Source organism: Physcomitrium patens, chromosome 10 (assembly GCF_059467195.1).
Source record: "Physcomitrium patens ecotype Gransden chromosome 10, ASM5946719v1, whole genome shotgun sequence".
Classification (NCBI taxonomy): Eukaryota; Viridiplantae; Streptophyta; class Bryopsida; order Funariales; family Funariaceae; genus Physcomitrium; species Physcomitrium patens.
Window position 1 is genome coordinate 1815348 of NC_143419.1, and position 23840 is coordinate 1839187.

The following is a 23840-nucleotide window of genomic DNA, read 5'->3' on the forward strand; positions in this document are numbered from 1 at the left end:
ATAATAGTCAAGTTTTGTCATAATGAACAATAAAATAGTCATTGAATCAATACTTTAAAAGAATATCTACATTTTGATTTTCAAAAATATCTTGATAATCTTGATATTAGCTTAAAATACCATTTGAAGTCTTTTTCTATTAAAAAATAGAAGTGGCATATATAATAAAAGTTGACTCGAATTTTATTACATGCATAAAAATTCTTGAAAGTGCCAACAAGGATTTGGTTATTGGACTTATGAGTTTCTATTGGATTAGTAGAATCCTACACTAAACTACATAAAAAATCAAGGTTATAAAAAATCTAGTCTATTTGAGGGTTATACTTCTTTGACTGCAATAATTCCAAAATCATTAAGTTGGATAGGTATCTAATAACACTAAATATTATTAAATTATTATGATTTTTAGTTGCTATATCTAAAAGAATTATTTCATAGATAACATCTCCAAAGGATAATAAATGATCATCTATAACTTATATATGCATAAGTTTATATTTTTTGATTAAAAATATTTTTTATTTTTAATCAAAGGCTTTGTCTATAAAAAAAGCTGAAGCTCTTGAATCTAGCAAGGCAAAGACTTTGTGATTTTTTGATTCCAAAAAAATTTCTATTATAAAATAAGGTGAGGAATCTAAGGAGAGAATAAGACCTTTATCAGGTGTTATGCAAGGTTCTAATTACATGGTCCCTATTGCTGTAATGAAAACTCATTTTTCGACATATTATTCTCTTTAGCAATTGTGCTTCTCATTTTGTGGTTGCATTGCATCTTTTGACAATATTCAGCAATGTGTTTAGATTCTCCATAATATAAGCATAAACCTTCTTGATGACATCAAATGTTTTCTTACTTAATAAGAGACATAAAGAATATTGTATCAATTTACATAGGTTTTGGTCTTGATGTGTAAGATTTTGTGAACTTAGTAGTATTTTATATGACTTGATTTGTATTTTGCCAATTTAATCTTTTTTTTTTGGCATCCTTCAAAGAGTCAATTATTGTATACAATAGCTTGAGTAGTAAATTGTTCTTAAGTGTATGTTCTTAGCATTGACAAAAATAAATCTTTGAAATTATCTTTAAATCTATATTAAAATTGATTGATAAGGATTTTATCATTTCAATCTATATTACAAGTAAGATTTTGGAATTTTGCAACATTTATAGCAGTTGAATGTGATCTTTATTGTAAAGATGCAAGTTTGGTCTATATTATCTTTTCTCAATCACTTTCTCTAAAAGTGGCTATAAATACTTCTAAGAATGAATTCATATTATAAAAAAGATATGAATCTTTTTTTATCAAAGATGAAAATCTAAAAAAAGTACTTCTAAAAAAATATAAATATAAATTTAATTTCAATAAATTCATAAAGGTATAGAAAAGAATTTAATCTTAGTTAGAGCTTTAATTATTGTAAAAATCTTTAAAATTTTGAACATATTCCATCAATTTTTTAGCGAAATTTATCCTTACTTCTCTCATTCTTAGAATTTTAAGACTTCTTGAATTTACTTGTGAGTTTGATCTACTTGCTTCTCTCAATTACAAAACTTCTTGGCATAGTCTTTGAACTTTGTTATTGACCTCTTCCATAGGTCTTAAAATACTACCTCCAAGGTTGATGTTTAAGATATATAAGATTTCATTATTCAAAGTGTTGACAAGTTCATAAAGATTTGCAATAGTTTCAAGTTTATTTTTATTTCTACTAAGACTAACTTTCATAAATTTTTCTTCTATAGATAATTAAAATAAATCTAAATAGCAAATTACAACATGGTAACCCACAACTTCTAATATCAAATAAAAGTTTCTATAAAGAAAGATAGTCTACTTTCTTTAAAAATAAAATAATGAGTGTTTGTAAACTAAAAATGAATTTAAAGGTGGATAATCCACCAACTTTAAAATACAACAATTGAAGTGAGATAATCTATTAAATTCTAATACAAAACAAGGATAATAAATTAAGACTATTATTAAATTATAAGGAATATGAATTAAAAAAAATATCAATACACTCTTATGTCACTTAATAGATTTAAAAATTACTCAAAATTAGTAATAAATTTAGCTAGAAAGGCTATTCCCAAATTCAAAAAGAATTAGATTTTGAGTTAGATATAAAATATGAAGAAATAGCAAAGCTTTTCTTTAATAATATTTATTACTATTATAAATTATTAAAGAACATTATATCAAATTAAAAGATTTAAATTATTATAAAGATTTAAAAAGCAGACATAAAACTATCTTGGACTTTCTAACCTTAAACTAATGGATAGATAAAGCACATAAACTAAGTTTTAAAGGACTATTTGAAGTATACTATCAACTACCAAAAAGATGATTGAATGATTCTTTAATCATTAACAAAGTTTTTTTTATAATAACACAATACATTCTTCTATATAATAAATATTTTTTTTTATTAATAATATTTATCATCCATAATTCGATGCTTTTTACTTCTCAAAAATTAATAATCTTTTAGAAAAAAATTTAGAAAATTATTTATTTTAGCTATATATAATAATGAAGGTACAACTAAAAAAAGCTTAAGAACGACAAAAGACCAATGCAAATACCTATCACAAGAAGCAACTTTAATTTTATATTAGTGACAAGGATAGTAATTTCATCATAATATCAAGACTAGTTGCCTTTATTGTAAGTTGGATTACTAAAGGCTTAGATTATTTCTTATTTACAACGAAATCAATCCAATTGCTTATTGATTATATCTATCAAAGTTTATGAAGATCCATTCCATATTCCACATATCTCTTTTTGAGTAATATAAGACAATGAATATCTTAAGAAGAAGAAAATGTAACCTCTTTTTATAAAAGTTGATAATAATCAAGAGTACAAGATAGATGGAATCTTAGATTCAAAGTGGTGCCAAAATAAATTAAAAAATCTTGTTTATTGGCACAAATATGATATTAGTGAATGTACATGAAAGATAGCTAAGAGACTTATAAATATGAAAAAAAAAATGATATTTTTTATTAATGACATTGATCAAAATTAAAATAAAGAATAAAAAATCTTTTTTATAAAAAAAATAAAATTTTAAAAATATTTTATTTTATCTTCTATCATTATTTGTAATTTTTGTATATAAAAAATTAACAACCACCAGATTCAATTTAAGAGCTATTTTTTATTGACTTATTAAATAAGACATTGTAATTGTTATAGCCTTCAAGATGATGTAATCAAAATTAAGATCTTCAAAAATGACAAATTCTTCTTTGAATAGATGATAAGATACAATGCGTTTGATATCACAATCTTGGAAAAGACTCCTTATGTTTGGTGATTTTATTAGAAGTAGAAATGACTCCTGATGGTTTTATAAATGTTTTGTTTGAAAGAAATTATGAATGCCTTAACAAAAACCAAATAATAGGGTGGTCTTTTTTTCCTAGAGTAGAACATTATCAATGGCTGAGAGGACCTTTCAACCATCTTTGAAGAGAAAAAAAATCAAAATATGTAACAAACATAATTTTTTGTATTTTGGACTTTTTTAGCATATGATGATTGTTCTTTGTAGAACTTATTCCTAAAAAGAAAGAATATGTCATGGATATATATATATATATATATATATATATATATATATATTTAAATAAGAAGTATCAAATAGTAAATAAATATAGTTAGATTTGATATTATTTTATAGCATAGCTTCTTAGAAGCTTCATAGATGCATATTTAACTTTATACATGTTTATAGTTGATTTTTAGGTTAGAAACCTGGCCAAAAAGTTAGCCATGTGTGGCATATGTAGATAGCTTGTGGTATAAGTTAATGATGTGGCATATATATAAGAAACTTGCCTTGCAAGTTAAGACACATGTCTTCCAAATGGGATATTTATTTGAGCTCCTATAAGATGTCATTATATAGTTCTTAGTTGATAGTTTATATGGAGGTAAAAATGAAGCCTCTTCACTCTCATCAATGCCTTTTTAGTCTTTAGTCTTATTTCAAGTCTCTTTAGTATTCTTGTCTTTGAAAATAGCCATTTTAGTTTAATATATTACTATCTTTGAACAATTTTTTAGTCTTTCTAAGTGACATAAGAATATATTGAGATTTTCTTTTTTGTCATGGTTTTGCTCATTAAGAACGAAATGTTATCGTTCTTAATATGATATATTTCAACTCATTCATCCATATATATAAAAAGGCTTGTAAGTCAAAGAAATATTTTCCATATCTAATATAAGTTTATGAAAATGTCTTCATTCCTTCTTCTTGCTCCATACACCTTCTTCATGTACTAAGAAAATAAAAAAAAATTATGTCTTTAAAAATAAGAAAAATCTATCTTTAATTTAAATATTTTTATATATTTTCATGTTATCTTTAGATCTAGGCAATGAACAATTTTGAAAAGGTATGGCCAATGGTTATAATTGTAAAGTAGAATCAAATATTAGAATTAATAATTTCTTTAATACTTATTGACAAGATGAATGTAAGTTTTTATAAGATGACTTTTTAAGTTGTTAGTACTTTATTTTACATCTTGAATCTCCACTAATATTGGTATCTTGATTAAATAAAAAAATCAATATGAAGTCCTAAAATCCACAAGCATATAGTTAAAATCTCTAAAATTATAATGTAAAAGTACATGTAGATTGGAGTGTCCTTGCTCTTTGGTTTTAATTAGCCACTTGATCATTAATGCTACAACTTTTTTCTATGGATGTATCAAATTGATTCCTCTTTTTTATTGTAATTGATAACACTTTAGCTAACTAATTCTAATACAAAATTATTATATATATTAGCTTACAAGATAATTTCCAAGCAAAGCCTTGACCTTTGTTAAATTTCTTTTAGTTCTACTATAGATTAATATAAATAGTTACATTGCTACAAGAAGTACATCATGCACAACCATGTTACACTTTATAGAATTGATCATTATTTTATACAAGTGAGTAAGATTTTTCCTAATGTACTATTATTATAAGGTATCAACATCCTCAAAAGATAGAAAAGTGTCAAAAGGTGTTTCAAGAGCTTATCCACTTATTTTTCTTTCATCTATGTCAATCTTAGTTACTTTGTCCATAATACTCTAAATAATCTATTACTAGCCTTTTAATATCTATTATATTTTTTTCAATTGAAAATTAGCCTAGATGCTATACAAAATGTATCAAGAAGATAAATAATATTACATATTAGAGCCTCAATACTAAGCAGAATTAGAAAGGTATCATTAGCATATTATGCTATGATTTGTTATTGGATTTTGATTCAGATTTGGATGCTTTATACAATATTAGCATCAACTTTGGTTTTTATTGTAACATTTAATATTATTGCAATAATGAAAAAAAGATAAATGACAAGGTGTCACCCTTTCCTCACTTCCCTTTTAATTTAAAAGAAGAAAGTCAATAATCTATTCACTTTAATATATACCAAAGCATGACAAAAAAATAATTTAACCATACCATTGAATTCTTTGAAGAAATCCATTGTTGCCTTTGCACAAAAAAAGAAGTCTCATTGTACAATTTTGTAAGCTTTAAAAAAATGTAATAAAAAATAAAACAGCAATTAATCTGAGTTTTTTGCCGAAGCCATCATTTTGTATGTATACATCAAGTTATTAAGGATGAACCATAAAAGCAAGAATGTAGATTAATCTATGATGATTATACTTATAATTATTGAGTATGACTATAATTAAAGTACTTTGGTATAATTCATGTATTCAATTTTCAACAACATAATTTGCTTCCAATTTATAAAACTTTGCAAGCTCCCTCCTTGTGAAAAAGAGTAATCATCCCAACTTTTATCTCTATTGATAACTTCCTTGTTTTGATGCTCTACTAAAGCATGAAAAAATATTCTTCTCCAATATACTCTCAAAACTTATAGTAAGTTTTGAAAAGAATGTAATTAAGACTAAACAACTTTTTAGTCTTCAAATTAGAAAGTATTGTCTTCAATTCTAATAGGATGAGAAGATCCTTTAATTTAGCCTTTATGGCTTTGTCTACTCTATTCTTTAGATAGTTTAGACCTTGCATATTAGTCCTCATATTAGCTGATGTAATAATTTAACATGCATAAAGATTTGTACAATAATATTAGCAAAAGAAAGAAAAGGTGGTTTGGCGGAAGTAGATCTAGCAGATCTAATTTTTTAGCTTTGTAATTTAAAATGTTAGTGAATATTTGCAATGTGCAAAGAAAATTTCTTTTGAGTGTCCATCTCTTGTTATTTTTTTTTTTATTGTAATTGACTCTTTATGCATTGCATGTTAGTTTTGTCAATTTTAAAGCTCTAAAATATATCTACTCATGAAGCTTCAATAGCTTTAAAGTTTGGTTGGATGATATTTTCTTATGAAATAGTCATTGAAGTTGTAAGTTGTTGTCAAAGTGTAGCTTCTATTGCTCAAAGCTTGTGTGCTTGTTAGATACAAAATATGTGATAAAACTTAATAAATTAATGAATTTTTCTAAAGAAGTTAAAATATTTATCAGATGTTTAAATAAACATTATTTTTGTATATATTCTACAACCAACTAAGTATTGGATACTTATTATATAAAGCAGTCATGGTTTAACTTTTGATTCAACTCAAATTCATTACTAGATAGGTAGGTAGTCTTTGTAGCAACAATCCTTATATATTAAGTACTCAAAATATACAATCACAATGCCAAGGAATGCAAATGAATAAAAAATATCAAGCCTAGCCATAGATTTGGCTCTACCACTTTATTAATTATTCTAGCTATATTTGATATAATTAGATAAGAAGTATTGATCTTTTATATATAAAATAGATACTAAAGAATTGAAAAGCTACCTTTTATTTATTTTTTTTACAATTAAGAATCTGCATAAATTAAACTTATCCGCATTTTTTTCTAAAAAGTTCCAATTACTTGCAAAGATCCAATGATAGTCATAGAAGAATGTTGTCAATAACTTAGTCCATAATTTGCATCTTTCTACCAAGATATGTGTGATATAAATATTTTAGATAGATACATCTTGGCTTAAAATATCTTTAAATTACAACCATTGTATCAAGTTATCAAAACTTCTTACCATGTCTACAATATGTGTCAACATTCATATATAGACCTCGCCATTTCTAGCTTTGTTCATGTATTGATCATTACTATATATAATATCTGATTTTTGACCAATTTTTTTTGCCCCTAATTGGATGCAATTTTGAAGTACTAATAAACTAGCGCCATAAAGCTTATGCTTTTAAAAGTACAAGAGATCCAAGTCAGCAATGTAGTCCCTAAAATAGTTCTTTACAATATCAACTTTAGTAAGATTGTTAAGATCCTACATGTTTTGTGAAATGAAGGCCACTTTCATAAAAATATGGGAATGAAGAGGGAAAAAAAAAAAAAAAGGAAGAATGGAGGAAGAACTTGCAAATTGTCAAGAACTACTTTGAGTGTTAATTGAATATTATCGCTTTGTTAATATAATCATAGCGCTATCTATTGATAGAATACTTCCACATAGTGGTTCCATTAGAAAATTAATTTATGTGATAGTTTTGAGAACAAAGCAATTAATTCAATAGGTAGATATATTCCTTAATTTCAAAGCTACTCATTGAAAAATGGTGTACATTAAGAAGTAAGAACTTCTAGTGTTGTTTTGGAAGTATGAACAATAATGAGTGAAGTTAAATGTGTCTTTAGAGCAAGTTTCTATCTTTGCAAGGAAAGCAATTGAAGTGCTTGATATTCTTTTATATATTTATTATTAAATATCTATGAATGTAAAACAAGAAGTATTATTCTTATTCAAATTAATGTAGGATTGATTGAAAAATTAACTAATTATTAGTACAATTGACAATCATTCATTTCTACTGATTGTATTAGTTGCCATTGTAGTGAAGGACTAGTTGTTATTTGAAGCATCTTATTTTATGTCTCTTTATAGCAATACTTTGACAAACCACTCCATACTAGCTATTGTGTTTGCTTGAGCATTTGATGCTTCATTGAATTGTACTATAGAATATCAATTGAACAACATCTAAAGAATATTTAGAAGTAGTATAGATTCTATATTTGTTTTTAGATTTTGGCATAGAAGTATTGTCCTAAGAATTAGTTTGCTTCTACTACCAACTTTGATAACTTGAAAATCATGAAAATTATTTTAATCATCATTAAATTCATTAATATTGCTAAACTCACTAGAATTAGAAGAAGATTTTCATTCATGTAATTTCTCTTGACTTAGCCAATAAATCCAATTGAAAGTTTTCTATTATAAGGTGAAGATGAACAAATTATTTTCTTGAGGTAATCCTTCTTGTTGTTGTTGAATTTTTGAGGTACAATTCTATCTACCAAAAATTATTAAAGATTTATTGATAGAAACCTAAATGGATGGTACTAGCCTTTTGTTGCTTATAGAAGATAGAATGATCTTTAATTTAGAGGAGGTTTATTGTTCTATTTCATTAACTTGCTCCATAATTTGTCTAAGTTGAATTTGATTAAATTGACTTTGGTTTCTTGTTTTTTTGTCTTAAGACATAGCTCCATGCTATTTATCAACCATTGAGGGATACTTCTAAATAAGATGAGAAATAGGTAAATACTGTCTATATTATATTGAGAAATTTTTATAATTCACTTGAATATGTGATAATGTACTTGTCATTGGATTAATTATATTAATTATAATTTTATATGATACTCTAGAAGTAATTGCAACCTAATTTTTTTAATCTAAAATAAGAAAATTATTTTATTCATGTGCTACTTGTACATCCAAGTGTTGAATAATGTCTTGTCCATTGCTTTTGAATTTTCACGTACTTCTTTCAATGTGATCAATGTCAGCATCTTCATGCCTATTAGTTAGCTTAAATTGAGACCATGTATCTATGGCTAAAGTATATATGAGTCCTAGAAAAAAAGGTGTGCGATGCACATTAGTATTTTTTGCAAAGTTGTTTTTCCTTATTCACGACGTGGAAGAAACTATGACCTAAATTCTATCTTGGTTGTATATCTTCTTGTGTCTTGGTTTTAATGTATCCAAGCTAGTCTTGAATTACTTTTAGTGATTGGCCACCGTCTACAAAGTAGGTAATAACAATGAATTTTTATAAATAGTATATTTTTTTCTTAACTTTTTCATAATCAATCTATATTTCTATAATATATTTTTGAATTAGAAAATGAATGAAACTACAAAAAAAATCTTCTAGAAATTATTCACTTGGTGACGCATGTGTGAGGTAAATAAAGAAAAACCTACTAAGATTTGTGCTAGTTGTAACCAGTTTTGATTCTATTTGCTTATCTCACATTGTCTATCTTACTTATATGCCTTCATTTGAGTGTGTGAGCTCTACCAGTGCATGTGCCAATTAAACTTATAGAATTACAACATACAACACCATTGTCTTTTGTTTAATGAGTCCTTTTGTCCTAATGTGTGTCTCATGTCTTTGTTTTATTCACAAATCATACAAAACCATTAAGGATACTTTTTAAAAAATTCCTACATTAACCTTGAAATTCTTAAATAGTTCTATCACTATAGTAATTATACCAATGTGTGCGCATATGAGCAGAGAGTAGACAAGAGATGCAAAAAAAGATCTTTATACAATTGATTGAATACTTCTAATGATCTAGGGATGCAATGTATAAAGGAGCAATTTCATAGTGAGTTGTCTCGACATCGCATCAAAGCTCCCTAGAACATCATTGCAACACCATCTTTCCTTGTGGCATTTTATCTTTTGAATAATATGTTGTCAAAAGATTTGAGAAGATTTTTTAAAAGAAAATGCAATTGAAAATGCATTTATGCAATTAAGAACATTCTTTTTAAATTATTGGTTTCATTAAACTTGCAATAATCAATACACATGTTTTAGAATTTTTATTTATTCTTGACAAAAGATTTAAAGCTACAACAAGATATTTAGAGCATCAAGTATATTCTTAATATCATTCTTGTCAATTAATCATTTAAGTCCATCTATAAAATGTCATTTTTTATATTATATGTTTTAAAAAGTAATAATGTTATATTTTTATATGAATATGTGTATGTATAATTTAAAATCCCAAAAATTTGCACAATAGTTTTGTGAATCAATAAATTATTTATTTGATTGGTCATTTTAATAGATTTTTGGATTAGTTTGGATCTTTAACATTAGTGTGTAAATTCCAAGTTGTGAATATTGGTCTACCACATAATATGAAAGAAAATCATATGGAATAAATTGTTTACTTATTCTGGAACTCTCTACTTGTTTTCAGAACTAAAAGTTTGATTTGTAATGGAAGTGGAATAAAAAAAATACTACAGTGACGAGTTTTAACTGCTATGGTGGGTAAGTAAATCAAATTCAAAGGCTTAATTCTCAATACTACCAAAAATTCAAGTTACTGTTCACATTTATTTCTAAAAATGTTGAAAGTAATACCTGTGAGTTGTGAGTTTAAGTACTATTACATCCTTGACGTGATTTTGATCTAAAATGACATTCACAAAAAACAAAAAAACAAGCAAACAAAAAACAAACAAACAAATTGACCATGTAAGAAGCTTATGTAGTTACCAAATTTGGCATCTGAATATATTTACAGAATGCAACGTTTCATGAGGAAGAACAAGGTGAATCACGACCTACCAGAATGTGGACATGACTAATTCAAAATAAAATTAGAACAAACAGAATATGAATATAGATAGCACTTAGTTCAGAGGTGATTTTAAATAATACTGAAGATCTATTGTTGAAATTATAAATTCTAGTGGGGAAACCATGAATTTAATTGATTTTATTATAAACAACATCAATCTCAATTAAATTTGGAACAACATTACGTTGGCGTCAGCTTGCTCTGCTGATCTAGGATGTCGGAAACTTTGAGGACACGCTCTTGGGTGCGTAGTGACATAATTTTTTGTACAGGGAACCAACGAGATTGTGCTTGGATGAAGAATTGGTGATGACACGTGTTCACACAATGCTCTCGAGACCCCAGTGATGAAAAATTAAATGGTCTCTCTTCCAATGAAAAAAATCTCCATATTTTAATTATTTACTTATTTTGGGAAGGGGCTGCATGATAACCCTCCCGTAAGTGTGCCCCTTGACGGCTCAAAGTTAGTTGTGAAGAATAAATTAAAACCCCAGGGGACTCCGGGTATCAGCACCACTAGCGACCGAAGTTGGTCGACGAGATATATCCGGACCGACAATCAGGGCATCAGAGGAATGGGTATGAGAGCATATGTGAATAATATAAGCCTGGCCGAATCGAATGACAAATGCTACAGAGACTGATGTCGGCCAGTTATGCCACCGCCCTCCAGTGCATTTTGGGGAACACCAGCTCCTGGAAGCCTAATTTCGGGGCGAGGTACATGAAGCCCTTCTTCTCAGCTGCCAGCTTAGCAGTGCCACTTGGACGACTGACACGTCACACCTCTCCCAAGGTCATGATTACTGAATGGACTTTCCTGCTCACGCAAAAAATTATAGAACGGATGAATGCCGTCAGCATTTCTTCGCAAAAGTGGATCAATCCATGTCGTGACATGGATGAGATTTTCATGTACCGGAGAAATGGTAAACTTTGGCTAATCGCTTGGGAGGCCTACCGCGGCCGCGCGTCGGCGGTGAACATGGGGAGGCGGTGGAATGGGCAGCAGCGAGGACGAGCTAAGCCAAGCAAAGAGTGAGAAAGAAAGAGAGAGAGCTCCATCAAACGGGGCAATGAGGGAGCCGCAGCGGAGTGGCAATGCTTCCATCGCAGAGGCGGCGTTGATAGATTGCGATTAAACGGGGCATCATGACCTCTGTTTCGTGTTTCTTTTTGGTTTTGTTGAGTTTATTTTTAAAAAAAATCTCGTCGCTAAATAAAGGAATGCGCGGTGCTTGTTACACTTGATGTGATGTTTCAGCATCGCTTAGTTACCATTTTTCTGGGTCTCCGAATTCCGCATCTACCCTGCCTTCACTTCCCCCCTACCTCTCTTGTGCTCGTTGTGGTGAAGTTTGCGATGGATGTAGAGTGGATGCAATGGCCGCGGTTGGAATTTCGTCGTTTCTCTTGACCTTCACATGTGGGCCAGCTGTGCCGATGCCTGATCGTAGCGAGGTTATGCAAAAGAGTTGTGTTCTGGGGTGTTTATATACCAGCCTTCTCCCGCTGCATTTTTCACTAATATCACCTACTATCTACCTTGTTTAGTTGTACTCTCTCCTGGCTGGGAGTATGTATTCTGATTGCTTGTTCGGTCTTTTGGTTTGCAACCCCCACCCCCCGTTTTGGTTTTTTCCCCCTCTATACTCGAGTTCTCCTTCTCATCTCCGTTTCACTCAAATGAGGAGCTATCTGGTCGCACATTGATCTTTCGAATTGTGTGATTTTGTTTTGAAATGAGAGAACGCCTTCTCGAGTCTGTGGTTTTATGTTGAGAACACGGCGGTGTAGGCAGGGAGCATCTTCCTTGTTTATCACATTCTTGTGCACTTGTCAACCTTTGACTAAGTTTTGTGCGCTGTGGTGGAAAGTTTCCTCAATGTAGTTTGATGTTCTCTCCCTTCTCGCGTCCATAGGTAACGCAGTCCGGGTCGTTTGAGGATTCTGTCAATTGAATTTCCGGGGGCAATAAGTAATTGGTAGGAATTCAATGCGTGTTTCCTCTCGCATTGATTGTTTTGTACTTCAGTTCGCTTCTCCTGCTTGATGATGTGGTCCTTGTGACGACAAGGTGACATCCCGTGTCCACCCTTGTTACTGTGGCTCGTCGTTACAGTGGAAAATTAATAAAGCTTTTTCACTATCGAATTCAGAATAAGACTGCTGTGCTCTGATAGCGATCTATGTAAAATTCTCTCCTGTAGCACGACTTTTATTGCCCACATCCCAAGTCGTTGTCATAACGACCCACTGTGCTGTCGTGCAATTCCTGTCACCTCCGTGCTGTAACGTTCAGTATGGGTGTCGGATTCCCTGGTCCATCGTGCTTGGATAGTTGCTCTCAGTGCACTTGCAGCATAGATACCTCGTCACGAGATAGAAGTGTTCATGAGAGCAGGTGGGCTTTGCTTCATCCTGTAGACGTGGATTGCGTACCTTCCTCAGCCTCCTCTTCGTCCTCCCTTCTTTCCTCCTCGGTGTCTTTTTTAATGTCCTGGAATACTTGTCTGTAATTAGACTTTTTGTTGTTGGCTACGTATCAAACACTGCCGTGAATTTACACTTGTCCCATTTGCCGCTACCCCTGCATTACTGCTTCAATGCCACGTATCTGCATCTGCACCTGCACCAAAGTTTCGAAATGCTAAGCTCTAATGTGAATGATGACACTTTTTTTGTACCCAAAGTGGGCATGAAGCTGTGTGTTCTGCTTGGTGATCGTTTCACAGTTACGACTCGATGGTGCGGGTTCTTATGCAGAACCGTGGCATTGGAGCAATCCCTTTTAAAGCTCCGTTCAAACAGACTCACTTTCCACGACGGCGTTGTCTTACTTCGTCGTGCCCCTATTGAGCCTCCTCTTCAGCGCTGTAATGCCATGTTCCTGCATCTGCACCTGCACCACACTTCTACGAGAGAATGTGCAGAAGTCAGAGCGGTGTTGTGCGAATCCTGCTCTCAGTCAATTGCTGGGATTGCGTTTCTCCAATCTTCTTTCTCTGGGCTTTTCTCTGGCATTGTGGTGGTGTAGGTGCTTATGCAGAAATATTGCCTTGCAGCTTGCAGTTACTAGTATCGTGGGAGTACAGTCCCTCTGATTCGTTGGTAATTCTTGCCCCACTGTCATGTTTATCATTTCTTGTCACGCGTCTCGAAGCGCCTTGCCCACTTGGAAATCAGTTCTCATTGGTGGATGTGTAGACACTAGCATGTGGATGCGCAGCAGGGGCTCTGTGGAGGACTTCGAGAAACGACTAAACCTCACGAATTTTGTTCGAAGACGTTGCAATATCAAGGTGCTATCGGGGCATTCGCGTGACAAACTTCGCGTGCAGCTTTATGGTTTAACTGTTCAATGGAATTATCTAAGGCTCAGACTGACCCTTGCCACATCCAAGTGCGGTGGCCTGTGACGTGTACTTTTGCTCCTCATCATCTCAAGCTGAAACTGTGTGCTACGACACAGCCATTTGATCCTCTAGCATTTCCATGGCAGATTTCTGACGATGTCGGTCGAAGAGCAGTAACACTGAAATCTCAAAATAATAATAAATTAATAATCCCAAGATCGCACTTGTTGCAGCATAACGTCCAAGTACGTATAGCAGCAGTTATCTGACAAGCTTCTAGATCATACTGACTTTGGTTCCTGTTCCGAACTGACCTGAACCGCTTAAAAGTTTGTTGTAGAGTTTTAACTGTAATTAAGCTTGATAATCGAGGCTTTCTTCCTGACTTGGTGAAAAAAAATCTGAAAACAGTTTTTGATGTGTCCTTACTGGTTCGTGGAACAATCAATTATATATCCTGTTCACGTTGATTGAATCTGGACAGGGTAACAGCACCATGTGGGTAGGGTCAATGATAGAAGCTGGAGCAGACCATCTTCCATTCGGAATATTCCTCTAGTAGAAGCTTGTGATAGAAACAATTGACTTTGTTTCATGCATGCGACAGGTTTACAATCTGGATTTCGAAGTCTTTGGTCCCTTCCGCCCCACACTCCCACTCTATCAGTCCGTGGAAATCTGAACACCAATGTGATCCCTTGTAGCCGACTTTAACACTCAAATTTGTATTTCAGACTGTTGGCTATGTCCAAGTTTAAATCCTAAAACAATGTCTGGATGAATGCAGACTTGTCATTCCTTAGATGCCTGGAGTTACTGCAAATATCGCCCCTGCTGCTTCCGCAGCTGCTGTAGCGCCCGTCTCGAGAAGTGAAAATCCTGTGGCGCTTTTCAAGTGGAAATCATGAAAGTCAAAGCAGGAGCCGACAATGAAAAAGAACAGTACGTGTTCCATTTCGGTAACAGGCGCGAGTGTCACCTTAATGTGGTGGAATGAGTCATGCCTGGCGCCTTGCTGATGATGCACCGCCACTAAAAAGTTTCAGACCCAAATGTGGAAACATGTCAGGGTCTGTTACTCGGTTAGTACACAAAGTAGAGCGCTTCCATAATGTTAAGGTTGAATATGTGAAGTGATATTCTAGGGAGACTGTACGCCGACATCCTTTACGTCAAAATTTGAAATTTGTTGCAGAAAATCCCAGATTATCTGTTGTTTCTGTGCAGAACTATGACATCGACCAAATCTCTGCTACTTCTTTACCAACTCCACACAACATGTTATGTTTTTTAGTTCGCCACTCTGACATCACATGTTTCAGGATTTGATAATTATATCCAAATGTAGGACCAATCCCACAATATGAGGGATTTTCTGTACGCCTATACAATCAGAGAAAATCGTAGATTTGTCACCAAATTGACTGTACTGATTCACGAGTTTTATTTATTATATTTTGCACTCTTGAAAGATATAGTGAAAAGACTCAGAAAGTTCATGAAATGCAATAAACAACTAAACCGACTGAGCCAGAAACCCACTTGAAGTTCCCAGGGAACATGAGAAATTTTCACCTCTGACGTGTTTTCCATGTGTAGCCGAGTAGCTTTCACGAGGCCAACAAGTAGTCTTCAAAAATCGGTTTGAGCATGGGACACCATGTGAAGTGGGTTGTAGCATCTTGCAAGTGAGCACGCCACGAGGAACTGCTACGACGTCAGCGACATGACAAAAGGAATTCCAGCCAAGTCAGCAAAATGCCGCTCAATGAGGTTGAAGGGCTGCTACTCCGCCACATATGAAAGACTTTCACACGGTCCATGAGGGTCAGGTCCCACCGCCCATGCTATTAGCCGCCTCGGTCCAGGAGCATCGACACCAGCCTTTTGAGCTTTTGTTGGAGAGTTTTGGCTGTTGTGTCCTTCAGAGCAGACATGGCAGATCAGATCATCGGCAGCAGCCATCATGGCAGCCTTCCTCACCCCTAAACTTTTCCTTTGATGCTCTTAGACCTCCAAGAGTCTCGCGTTCTATGCTGATTGCGAGGAGGGATGCGAGCGAAATCCTAGTGCGAAACGCGCAAGGCTACGGAACCGGGAGCTAAGAGTGCTCAAATTCTGAGACTGATGGCGCCCCCTTCGAAATCACTGGTCAAAAATATCTGATGAATGAGCTGGACTTCTTACGGATTCTCGTCGCGGCTGGGAAAGGTGAACACTTCGGTTTGGAATTCCCATCCACAGCTGGGAGTAGGTCTTGAGGATTTTGCTTTTTGTGACTTCAAGGGCTCGGATGCGAGAGTTGACGGATACGGGAAAGGAGATACGAAAGCGCCAGGGTCGTGGGTGAGATTGAAAGTAGTGAGTGAGGTGGGGGAGGCGAATCGGGTGAGTCCCGATGTGCAAGGATCGTGGCGTGGAGGAGGTATGGGCTGCGAGGAAGTGCGAGATGCATTCGCGGCCGAGATGGAGTGCAGTCGGAAACTGGTATTTGGACTGCAGTGCTTGCATGAGGGCCGAGCGCGGGCTTCGAGACAGGGGCTCACATGGAAAGGGGATTAGACTTTGTTCGGTGATTGAAAGAGAGATAAGGTGTGTTCGGGAATTTGTTGAACACAATGACTATGCGGGGCGGGATATTAAATCGTGTGTGTTGATTGATGGGGTTTCGCAAACGGAGACAGGGTCGTTCTACGCAAAGACGGAATTTGTTGGTCCAATTTGGACTTCAATTGATGGGCGCTTAACTCCCTTCATACGAACCTTGCGTGGGAGTTGTAGGCTCGCCATTGAAGAGTCCATCTCATCCCACATCGATGTGTCCACAGATCTGTGAACAGTGGCGATCAACAGCAGCTTCCTAATGATTCGTATGGACAGCTTTCCCGTATTCAGCCCAGGTCTCAGTTTGCCAGATACACCAAGTCCCCACAACAAAATTTCTCATTTTCCTTCAACTCCCACGAGAGTGAAGGTAATGAAGTCCTCCACATTTCAGTATCTGCTGCAGGAAAGTCCAACACAATCCATGATCGTTTAGTTTTGGTCAGAAAGTTTCAATTTGCTTCCCTTGGCCTGACGGCAGTGCATAAAAGTGGAAACAGCTTAACAATGTAAGGACATGAGAAATCATGAGACTTAACAGAACATAACTTAACAGAAATCATGAGATTTAACAGAAACGTAGAGACCGCTGTGGGCAACATGTTAACCAATTTTCCCAAGCTCAACTATTATGGATTTGACGCAGATTAGGTAACAAAAGGGGATTGGCATACTCGTAACGGCAAAGTAGACATCGATAATAATTAATGTGCTCCTGAATAATTAGCAGAGACGGGTAGGTGTTCGCGCACAAATAAGTAATCCTGTTCTACCTTTGGTCAGCAGAATAGTATTCGGCTAGATCCTTACAGACGCGATTACCAGTAATCACTATTCGAATGGTGAATTGGCAAGCTGCTTCATTGAAGATTTAACATGTTATCACCAGAAGAGTGACTCGCTTTATTACATACAAGGACAGTCTACAGTGACTGGCATGCATACTACAAAGAAAGAAGTATGCCTTGTACTCAAATATGGAATTTCCTTGGCATCTTATTGACTGTCAGGAATCTATTAAGAGCTCCGCAACAAATGCCATATCTGAAGCTGAGATGGCGAAGCAAAGAGAACCAGTGAAATGTACAGCTTTGGCACTCCAATTAAGAGCTTCTAAAATTCATTAGAACCATTCACAACAGACCTGTGTTGATGATCGCAGGCAAGAAGAAATATGCCAGACTACTACATCCTCCAAGAAAATAGGCTACATGCCAGTTTCCATTGTGCACTCGAGCATCATCTGCAGTTCAGATTTGTCTGAGAATGGTCGAAATGCTGCTGTAAGAAAGATTTACGCCAAGAAATGGAGAGCCATTGTGAACCCCACCACTTCTTATCAAAGCTTTGCCAAAACCAGGAGCATATTGGTAGCTTGCACATTTTCGTTGAATGGGTTGAGGGACGGTAAAAACATTAATGCACACTAACATTCTTCGTCAGACCACCCATCGTATATCTTCATGTCTGTGTCTTCAACATAATCTGATTGCATGTCGATCATATCGTCGCCAGGGTGAGATCCTCTGACGTTGTCAAGGTCCCTGGTGGGAACGAACACCTGATCAGAATCTTCTTCATCCTCCCCCTTTGGGGGATCGTACTCATGTAACAAACGACGCCATTTCCGGATCTGGCCATCCCAGCTCCGTTTACTACACACCTGTCTTATGTCAGGTGTTCGAGGATGTGATTTGGTTCGTTTATACCTGCAATAACAAATGAATGGAACCAACATGGTTATTTCCTGCAGAGAAGCACGAGCCGATGCCAAGGATGTATTTTTCTAAGCAACAAAATGGTTCTGATTCCGAGTCTCTTGAATTCATGCAACGGAGAACCACCACCCAATTGAGATCTAAGCACAATTTTCACCTGAAGGTGTTCCATGTATTAAGGTAGACTGCTTTCAAATGTGAGGAACTTACCTTGGAACCATTTCTATGTATCTTTCATATCCAAGCGTATTCTTTCCGTAATCAATTTGTTTCTGCCGCTGACAGAGTCGATGAGGGTCCATTTCAACTTGTTTAGTTGGCGCACCTGCAAATTGAACATGACGTGCTAAATATCGTGGCCTCTCCTCGTCGGGAAAAAATAAAATTGAACCCCTGTTGTGCAACCAAGACATTGAAGAACGAGAAAATAAAATATTCGCGATGGAGGATCCAAAGAAGGATACAAAAACATAGGAGTATGTTCGTATTTCGCTACTCGCGATATGCAGGGCCTTGTTAGAACGGTAAAGGCAGTAGGCTGAACCGGATGCCAAAAAAGATATCTCAACTATTGAACATGACCGTTCAAAGTTACAAAAGCCCAAAGCTGAAAAAGCATCTCCAAAATCCAAGAATTTGGAGGTTAAAGAATGCGACATAAAGAAGGAAAAGACATTCACTAACTGTCGGATGACTGATCTCACTTTACAGGCTATCACTCTACGAGGACCTACATTTGAGGCCCAGAAAGAGTTTCATTTGCGATTGAGTAAAACCCTGATTGCACATAAATATGCATTTCAGTCACTAGGAGAAACATCCATTCGCGCTTGTAATGTACATTTATGTCAGCTAGCAACTGCATCTGTCCAATCTCAATAGTCCACCAAACAGAAGCATACTCTTCCATGCAAAAATAAAACCATGTTCTCTTCGCCAGGAGTTTCCGGAAGTCGGGGGATAGAAACCGATATCACGCTCGTTATCTGAATGTATAACACTAGCACGCATGTTGTGCTTTGAAAAGCACCGACCATTTCATTGAGAAATGGGAAGGTCGTATGGACCGCAGAACAAATCTGGTGATGGGTCTTCAGGGTAATATCAATGAAAGGTTTCCTTTTTACCACATTGCAGACGAAGAAGCGAGGCGTGAATAGTTTCACAAACCCTTGTACGTGCGCATGAACGCCACAATCGGCAGAATGGCAGACGTGACTCGCCTTCGAAGATTCTGTGTATGAGCCAACTCTGGATTTACTAGATTATCTACAATCGTAGATGAGAAGTGGGAGAATTGGGTGCAGGGAGAATGACTTACTGATGGGGGCTTTCGCAACAGTGAACTTGTGGCTGTAGTCCACAACCGCCACAGGCTTCGGCTGGGGTCTGGGCATGTTCTCCTTCTCCAATTCTTTCTGCAGCTTTTCCTGCAACTCCTTCTCCAAATCACGCTCCTTTTCAGCCCAACGTTCCCGTTTCTCTCGTCTTTCCGACTCCATATCCCTCTCCACCTTCGTTCCTACGTCCGCCGTCGAGTGACTAATCCCACCAAGAGCGAAACTTTTGCTCTCGTCATTACCTGAGCGGGAACTACGGCCCAAATCCAGTACTTTCCTCACACCGGATCCCTGGAGAGCGCCCAAACTCCCCTTACCGTTACCAGTGCTCACATCAAACTCCACTTTCTTAACCCTCACAGCCGGCTCGCTTTTTTGATCACCGTAACCCCTGATCTCTCTGCTCATGGAGTCCAACCTCCGACTCCTGCGATTCAAAGCCTCCCGCAAATCCAGACCAACCCTCGGCCTCTCACTGTCCTCATAATTAAACTGACGAGAATCTTCTAAGAAAAGGCTTGAACCATTCTCACCATTGAACTCCCCCACCTCCCTCCCACTAACCCTAAACTCGTACCCTCCTTCAAACTCTCTCTCTATAGGGACCCTTCTTGCCATATGCTTCTCCCGTATCACCATACTCTGCTCAAGCATCATCATGCTGCTCTTCCTAACCTCCGTCTCATACTTCCTCTTGGTACCTACGGGATCAATGTCCTTGGATGCGGTCCCACCATCCCTAAAGGATCTCACGGCCACATCCCATCCCTTGCTTCCGCTTCCGTGAATCCCTACTTCAGATTCACAGCTGCTGCGACGCATCCCTACATCTTTCTCATGCAAGCTTCTCTTCAATACAATCACTCTAGGTCCCGGAAGAGGATTTACACTCCGGGAGGGACCCTGCGGTCTTCTAAAGGTGGGAGATGTGGCATAGCTACGTCGATCACTCTCGGTGTATGTGATCCTGTTCCTGGAACTCGATTTAGGATTGTCATCTGTGCGAACCTTAATCCGCTTCCAGTGAGATTGCCTGTCTCTGCTGTCATCCTCTTCATCTGACGAGTAGTAGCGTCGTCTGCTGGAGGCAGGACTCTTAGAATATGGACTTTTAGATGCATCAGCTGGTGACTGGTAAGTCTTACATGGGGATGGCTTAGATGGAGATGGCTTAGATGGAGATTCTGTGCTACCAGAGAGTTGCTTAGTTGCGACTGAATCTGGAATGAGGTACATCATCGCCTACAGATCGAAGGTTATATAATGTCGTCTGTGCATTGCACGTAACGCATCACCCTCGCTCATAACTCGAAGTAGACTTTCCTCCGCTGAAACCTACATTCCCGGAGAACGTCCCTTACCCTGAAATGTCCAGCTCCTCTGCAATAAGATGATGCCAACGCTCAACACAGTAAAATTGATCGATTCGAAAAGACAGAATAGGATCAATGACCAACGATATTTGATCTCCAAGACAGGTGGCCTACATCATCTCCTTGCCAATGTCCTACGCTTGATGCCCTGTTACATAAGCTGTGTGAGCAATGCGAATCACAAAACCCCAACCCCCAATGTGGAGCTCGGAATCTCTCAAGCAGATTCACAAATCATCTAAACTCTCAACTATCAGAAAACCAGCTCAAGAATCCCAAATGCGCCGAACAGCACCATCTTCGTAAGCTCAGGGCTTTTTCAAACGTTACACCGTCACAACAGATCCAAATAAACTGATGCCCAAATGCTTCAATCCCTATCTCCATCAGATCAGACAGCACGAAGCTATGAGATTGTCCCAATAGGTCATCCCCCAAAAAAAGAAAACTCATTATGTAGAAAACATCCGCAAACCGCCCCAAACCACACTCCAGATCCACGAAAATGAAGATAAGTTGTAACCCAAAACTTTCTACAGCCATCCAGTCGTACCAAGCACGAAAATGGGGGGCACTCAAAAGCCAAAACAGAAACTCAAATCAACCACCTGCTGCACGATAGACAGCGATCTCACCTCGAATCTCAAACCTCCATCCAACCCGGCAGCCATTCACCACCCATGAATCCCAACCGGCACAACAACTACAACCCCTCGCAAAATGAAATTTGCGAATACAACCACCAAGACCTGAACTGGAACGGGCTCCGACTTCAAATACCGCCCAAATTCAGCCGAAAACGCGGATTCCGCCACATGTGTAGCGCACGAATGTCGACTCCGCGTGTGATGGCCCGGAAAATCCTCGCGGATTGGCGATGAAGGTTTATGGGTTGTCATGTGTCCATAGGTCTCTCACACAATGGAAACCATTCTTCTTCGGGCACTAATAGCTTCTTCGGCCTCGCCCAGTTCGGTCCCCTCGCCGACGAACGAACGAACGAACGAACTAACGAACGAAAATATAGACGCTCTGGATGAATTATATCTGGCGGTCGAGACGAAAGATTCATCCCACGGCTCGATGGGCAATTGATCCCCCCGATCGACGGCCCTCGTGACCCTCGCGTTAAAATCGAAATTCGCGGGATCAAGCGACCAAGCGCGGGAAATGCTCGCTTTTCATCCGCCTCTTTTTCGTTCATATCGGATTGCTTTTACTGCACTGCTCGATTTGCGTGCGGATGTTTCATCGTCTCTGTTCGTTGAGGTAAATTTCCCGCCACGATGAGGGCTTTTGGTGCGAGTTCCACCGTCAAATCGTGGCCACTAGTTACCCGTTGGTTTGGATATGTTCAGAAACATAATCGGAACCCATGATAAAAAGAAAATAATTGAATGAGTTAAAGTATAACATTATTTTTATTTTAATGTAATTTTTAAATTATAAGTGGTGTATTAGTACTTTCTTTAGAGAATTTCGTCGATAAAACAATAGATAATCCACACAACACAATTAAAAGCATGTATAAAATATGGACAATGGATACGTTATAAGACAACAGGAGGAGTAATCACAATTTGGTTCCAAAAAAATATATATATATATTCAAATACAGAATATTAAAAATCTTAGGATTGAAAGCACTTTGAAAACAGAACAATGACTTTGCAATTGTATTTAATGTGTTAAATTGAATCTTGTTCTCATTAATCCATTCTGAGTTTATTTAGATAATGCTTATATTATCATGTTTTATTTTTCTTAAAATAATACGTGTTTAAAGTAAATCATATTTTTAAGATGCTATGTACTTCTACCTAAATGTGCACTATATACATGGTGTAAACATTTTGTTGTTAGTGTTGAGGTGAAGATGGTTAAGATACAAATTGGGAGTTTTTTTTTTTTTTTTTTTTTTTTTTTTCCTTTTCTTTTTCCTTAATAATAGCTACATTATCTAAGTTTAGTCCAGAAACTAGAAAGTATAAAGCAATGAAAATAGAATAAAGAGCAAAGTTATCTATTAATAAAAATAAAAATAAAAATAAAACCTTTGGGCATTATGATATGTGGAAACACATGTTTTTAGATACATAGCCTAGTTTTATGCATACATTATAATTCCTCCACAAGTGTTTGTATAAAGCATAAAGTATTATAATTTAGATGATAACTTTTTATTTATAATTAAAAAATATTCAACTACTAAATAACATTCAAAAAAATATTATATTTCTACTTTGGTAGCAGAAATATAATATGTAATTTTTTTCATAAATTTTTAATTATAAATACAAGTGAGACTTCATCAATGCAATTGGATGGAGTATTATTTTCTAATCAGTTACTATATATGTATGTATGTATGTATGTATGTATGTATAGGCTTATATGATATATTTTGATGTAATGAATATCAATGAGTGTTATTAAAAAGATAATAAAGTTCAAAAGATTTACCATACATAGTACTAGAATCAAATAATATGGATGAACAATCATCATCATGATTTTACTAATGTGTTTAAAGAAAGAAAAACACATAAACTTGCCTTAAAAGTCTCATTGCTATGGATATGTAAACTAAAAAAACATAGAAGACATAATGTAAGAGGCATTACATTCAATTGCATTTATAGAATTACAAGATAGAATTATTGCTACCTTCCACTGCCTCTATATTTGAATATTGAGAAATATGGGATCAAA

General features: G+C 35.6%; 2 protein-coding genes across 5 annotated transcripts; one reads left to right on the forward strand and one right to left on the reverse strand.

Annotated features, from left to right (window-relative positions):
* Window positions 1–11771: 11771 nt before the first annotated feature.
* Window positions 11772–15292, forward strand: LOC149988189 (uncharacterized). 2 transcript variants are annotated; one of them, XM_090253370.1, is made up of 2 exons: window positions 11772–14783; window positions 14881–15292. In XM_090253370.1, exon 1 carries the CDS (start codon window positions 13385–13387, stop codon window positions 13772–13774), a length of 390 nt encoding a protein of 129 aa, XP_090109496.1. In that variant the 5' UTR covers window positions 11772–13384; the 3' UTR covers window positions 13775–14783; window positions 14881–15292. The 2 variants fall into 2 exon arrangements, with proteins under 2 accessions (XP_090109496.1, XP_090109497.1); XM_090253371.1 differs by having other exon boundaries at window positions 11772–13848.
* Window positions 15293–17560: 2268 nt separating this feature from the next.
* LOC112287720 (uncharacterized) lies at window positions 17561–22056 on the reverse strand. 3 transcript variants are annotated; one of them, XM_024531049.3, is made up of 5 exons: window positions 21764–22056; window positions 21243–21276; window positions 19737–21135; window positions 18626–18740; window positions 17561–18406 (listed from the first exon to the last, which is right to left on the reverse strand). In XM_024531049.3, the coding sequence occupies exons 3-5, from the start codon at window positions 20992–20994 to the stop codon at window positions 18124–18126; spliced, it is 1656 nt and encodes a 551-aa protein (XP_024386817.1). In that variant the 5' UTR covers window positions 20995–21135; window positions 21243–21276; window positions 21764–22056; the 3' UTR covers window positions 17561–18123. The 3 variants fall into 3 exon arrangements, with proteins under 3 accessions (XP_024386817.1, XP_024386816.1, XP_024386815.1); XM_024531048.3 differs by lacking the exon at window positions 21243–21276; XM_024531047.3 differs by having other exon boundaries at window positions 19737–21276.
* Window positions 22057–23840: the final 1784 nt, after the last annotated feature.